Source organism: Ostrea edulis, chromosome 7 (genome assembly GCF_947568905.1).
Source record: "Ostrea edulis chromosome 7, xbOstEdul1.1, whole genome shotgun sequence".
Classification (NCBI taxonomy): Eukaryota; Metazoa; Mollusca; class Bivalvia; order Ostreida; family Ostreidae; genus Ostrea; species Ostrea edulis.
This window is the reverse complement of record NC_079170.1, coordinates 56,893,685-56,898,878: the sequence shown is the minus strand read 5'-3', so window position 1 is coordinate 56,898,878 and position 5,194 is coordinate 56,893,685. Positions and strand designations below refer to the sequence as shown.

The following is a 5,194-nucleotide window of genomic DNA, read 5'->3' as shown; positions in this document are numbered from 1 at the left end:
TGTGATGCGCCAACACCTGACTGACCCTGCGAGATGCACTGGTGACATGGGGGCCTTGGGGAACTCTCGTTTGCATAGATGGGCAAATGATGGGGAGACTGAGGTTGGTCATGACTACCACCACTACTAGTACGGCTAATGTAATAGGTGTTCTCCAAAGATACCGACCCATTACTGCTGAGGACTCTATGGCATGGCCCACCCACCACGCTGGGACAACCAACTTGCTCGTCCAATATAACTGGCGGAGTTGGTTCAGGGTATCCCCCTACTTGACCTACGGACAAGGTATCCCAACCTGGACTTAAAGATGAAACCCCCAAATCACCCCTGGGCAGAGGCCCTGGGGAAGAGTTACCTACATTCCCAGGACACCCCGCTAACTGCTGAGCCACTACTATGGAACTGTCGCCACCCCTACTGTTTCTCCTAGACATTGCCTGACTGATCATGTTACTAACATTGTTAGTCAACTGTGCCAACTGGGTCTCTAGCATTAGAAGCCGCCCTTCCAGTGCCTGCGACAGATTAACTGACCCAGTCCCATGTCCCTGGCCTGAAGCTACAACAGAACCCATTCTATCTAGCTGGTAATGTTGGTCCTTTTCAAGTCCCCCCATGTGGCCCCGCATTCCATCCTTGGGTGCCCGTCACGCCCCGCGTAACATCACCCCCCGGAATACCCCTGCCACCCGGCGACCCCGCATCCCTTACTTGGGTACCCGCCAAGCTTTCCTGCCCGACTACCTTACCCCCCGGGATGCCCCCGTCACCTATCCATCTCGGACTAACCTGACCAGAATACCAGGCCATCAGAATTACTGCCTAGCCACAAACCAGAATAATACAACACAAGTACAATAATTACATTTAACCATGTAAACTAACAAAATTAACTAAGAAATTCTAACATTTCAAAATGGCTCCCACCTGCGACCACGCGGGCCCCGCTATGATCCGCGGTGCAGGTGGGCAAAATATCCTACCAGCGACGCCAATAAAGTGATTTCCTACACACAAAGAACACCGGAAAAACACTTATAAACAGATATATTAACAAATACACAGAACAACTTACAAAGGGTCAACAAATATAACGACTATAACGCAAGATTGCGACTACTTTTTCCGTCTTGGTTTTAAATTTTACTTTCCCCTTTCAAAGTCTCGCGAGACCCAGAGTATGCGAGAATTTGGGCATGTTGGTAAATAATACCAGTTCTGCAACTTTTGTCGTGATTGATTCACCTGATTTTAACAATGGTGCACTATCATTGCATTGCAGTAGACTGTAGTAATGATTCAAGAAAGAAACCTAATACATGTACTCAGAAATATCCACAAATGATAGATTTTAATGGAAATTAGGTGGATTTTTTCCCACTGCTGTCAGCCAGGAAATTTCCAAAGCTGAGAAGAGCTTGCGTCAAAACATAGCCTAGCTTCACGAGCCAAATTCAGTTAATTTTTCCTGTATCCAGACGTTTCACACACCTTTCATTTAAAAATGCTTTTAATTGTGGAATGCACAGGTTAAATCGTCTTCCGATGCCATATGTTTGAATAAACAAAAAATGCCCAAGATCGACACGCTTTTCCGGACTTCTGTACAAGAGAGTTACGCTAACTTGGTATTTCCGATCTTGCGTATTAAAATCCCCGTCTGCTTGCCTAGAGTTCGAGAGAGAAAAACATGTGCAGGGTCAGAGGACTCCGAGCCCGACCAGAAATACCAAAAATCCACCCCCCAAAATCACTACATGTTTGACGAATTACGTGTAATAACCTCCAGTGTACAAGCGTCGATGAGGGTACGTCTTGCAGATATTCTCTTTAGAGAAGTCGAGAGGCATAGCCTTCCTCTCGACTTCTCTAAAAAGTGCAGGTTGGTAAAAGCGTAATGTATGAGCTAGAGAGATGTACGATACGTTTTTATATTCTCAAATCATTTCAATTGAAAATGTATGCATACTTGAAAATAAAAACAGAATTATGCATAAAACATGCTTTGTGTTTTATACGAACGTACTGGGGATGGAAGGTGGGATGGAAAACGATACATGTACGTACCTGCAGTGTACAGTTGTATATTCAATAAACAAAGCGCATTAAATGTGCCTACATGTATATATATCAGTTACATCACAGATGGGTTAAGCTTGTTTAATATTTAATTACTTTCTAGATATGCCTTGAATCTGAGGATAAAGGTGTTGTGCACTGTGACGTAATCATCAATGTGGATGTCAGATGCCAGTATGCCCATCAGGTCTCTACTAGCTATACAATAACAGTTACCCGGTTACTTTATAATAGGGAGTGAAATCTCACGAAGATAACTAATTTACAGGGGTTTGGTACTAAATTGCCATGAAATCAGCAGTCAACTTCCAATTTCTGGGGAAAATCTACAGAAATTGACCCCATTATACACACAGCAACGCATAAAGTACATTTAGACCAAAGGGTTAAATGTAACCACAGTAACGGTACCACTGTCGAGGAAAACCCGCTGTTTCGTTTTACATGTAGTTTTTCTAAATCCATTTACATTTCTCAGTGAAATGCTATAGACTTTCTTAATCCTGAAAGTTTTTTTTTTTCATTCTGTAATATATATTGGAAATTAGTTTTCCTGAGTAGACAATTCAAATTCTATAAGAAAAAGTCTAACAGAATTTGTTAATCATAATTGAATATGTTTTAAGAATTTGTATTCCTGTAGTAAAATATATCAATAATTTTTGAAATTCCAAATTGGTTTTCTGTACGAATTTTTCCCCCTTCGATGTTTTCTTTCTGGGTTTTTTTTTTAATGCAGGTATCTCATGTATCAGACGAAAGTCATTTCTGACAAAGGTAGTTTGAAGCCTTTTGGGGGGATCAAGAAAAGGAGATTGGCAGATGCCGATATCCGTGAGTGTGAAGTTCATATCCAAGAGTCTATTTATTTTAGGCGCAGATCAAGAATGAATTACAGTATCTTCTAAAGATTTTAGAGCAATAGTGAATTGGAATCAGCATGCAACACACACATCCAATTGAGGAATCTTACTGCATGGGTATCTTTGTACCCTAGTATGGTTCTACAACGGTTACTTCGTATAGAGGAGATCTAATAGATAGTGTTGATATATCCATGCACGAATATGCATGTAATGGGGACACACCACCCCTAAACGTTTAGGTATCTAAAGAAAAATTTGCAAAAGTGGATTTGAAAGTAAAACGGCAGATTACAGTATATACAGAAGTTTAGTGTTCGACCTTAACACCAGTCCGTCAGTCCGACCTTCACACCAGTCCGTCAGTCCGACCTTAAGGCCAGTCAGTCAGTCCGACCTTCACACCAGTCCGTAAGTCCGACCTTAACACCAGTCCGTCAGTCCGACCTTCACACCAGTCAGTCAGTCCGACCTTCACACCAGTCCATCAGTCCGACCTTAAGGCCAGTCAGTCAGTCCGACCTTCAGGCCAGTCAGTCAGTCCGACCTTCACACCAGTCCGTCAGTCCGACCTTAAGGCCAGTCAGTCAGTCCGACCTTCACACCAGCCCGTCAGTCCGACCTTCACACCAGTCCATCAGTCCGACCCTCACACCAGTCCATCAGTCCGACCTTAAGACCAGTCAGTCAGTCCGACCTTCACACCAGTCCGTCAGTCCGACCTTAAGGCCAGTCAGTCAGTCCGACCTTCACACCAGCACATCAGTCCGACCTTCACACCAGCCCGTCAGTCCGACCTTAAGACCAGTCAGTCAGTCCGACCTTCACACCAGCCCGTCAGTCCGACCTTCACACCAGTCCGTCAGTCCGAGGCGACAAATAATCGGGAAGACCTGTTCGATGTGTCGGTAAAAATCTTCGGTGGTCCGGCATTGTCTCCGAGACGTTATTTGCACTTGCGCGGACACAGGTTTCCATAGTTAACCATCTACATTTTTCCTGTGCTGTTTTTAACGTTAATGATGGGGGTTCAAAATTTAAATACGTAAAGCGCAATATACTTAATTTTATTTTGTTCGTTTCACATATTTTTCATATTACATGTTTACATGTTATTGTCGTTCATAATGAATTATGGCATTGTACATGGCGTTGCATAATAAACGCCAGCTGCTCCAACAAGCTCGCCTCAATGATAAAATCTAACAAACTCGAACTCTGGTCAGCAAAGGCCTCGATTACATGTAGCTTACCAAAGATTTGGGGTTAACGCTTCCGGTAAAAAGGAGTGGATACCCAGGCGATTCGCCCCTAATTTAAGTAAACATAACATATTCCCAATTGTATCACTACATCAACCAGGTACTACATTTGTATATAGTATGCCCAAAGTCCAACAAAAACTTACTTCTTCCTGTTATGTGGAAGTGCCATCACGAATACATTGAAATGTTACATACGTGTATATAAAATCAATTCAGACATGATTACATCTAGAACATGCAAAACATTTGAAAATTACTCGGGAAAATTATAATAACAATCTAACAGTTCAAAACACACATCACGGAAAAACATTCACTGGCATCATCCTGGCATAGAAGAAACAGAATTTATTCAAAAACTTCTACGTGAGAAGAAAAAATCTCCTGCTGTGGCCTTCAATTCGACATTTAGATATATCGACGACGTATTATATATTAACAATAATAATTTTCATTCATAAGTCGATTCGATATATCCCAGTGAACTCGAAATAAAAGACACCACAGAGTCGTCCACGTCTGCTTCATACTAAGATATTTTATTGAAAGTAGATATTAACGGTAAACTAACAACTCAACTTAATGACTAACGGGATGATTTCAGCTCATCGTCAACTCCCCATATTTATGTAGCAATATTCCATGATCACCTGCATATGGTGTTTATATCTAACAACTGATTCGATACGCAAGAGCTTGTTCTTCGTATGATCAGTTTTTAAATCGAAGCAGGCTACTGACAAACAAATTGATGGTGCAGGGGTTCCAACAGTCTCATTTAAAGTCAGCATTTTGCAAATTCTATGGTCGTTATAACAATCTAGTTTACCGATACAACCCATCATTGGGTCAAATGCTGTCTGACGTGTTTCATACCGATTGTTGGCCGTTCTTAACACACTAATTTTGACTACGGATAACTCCGTTTACCTGATCAGGATATGGGGCTCACGGCGGGGGTGACCGGTCAACAGGGGATGCTTA

At 42.2% G+C, this 5,194-nt stretch overlaps 1 protein-coding gene across 1 annotated transcript; it reads left to right on the top strand.

Moving 5' to 3' along the window:
• The first annotated feature begins 618 nt into the window (after positions 1–618).
• LOC130048721 (rho family-interacting cell polarization regulator 1-like) lies at positions 619–3,857 on the top strand. The gene is made up of 2 exons (XM_056145761.1): positions 619–855; positions 3,279–3,857. Exons 1-2 carry the CDS (start codon positions 619–621, stop codon positions 3,855–3,857), a joined length of 816 nt encoding a protein of 271 aa, XP_056001736.1.
• Positions 3,858–5,194: the final 1,337 nt, after the last annotated feature.

Excerpts from the sequence above, each read along its gene's own strand:
- LOC130048721 (XM_056145761.1), top strand. The coding sequence starts at position 619 with ATGTGGCCCCGCATTCCATCCTTGGGTGCCCGTCACGCCCCGCGTAAC. Across the intron at positions 856-3,278 it reads ACCAGAATAATACAACACAA|TCCGTCAGTCCGACCTTCAC; the intron begins GTACAATAATTA and ends CCTTAACACCAG.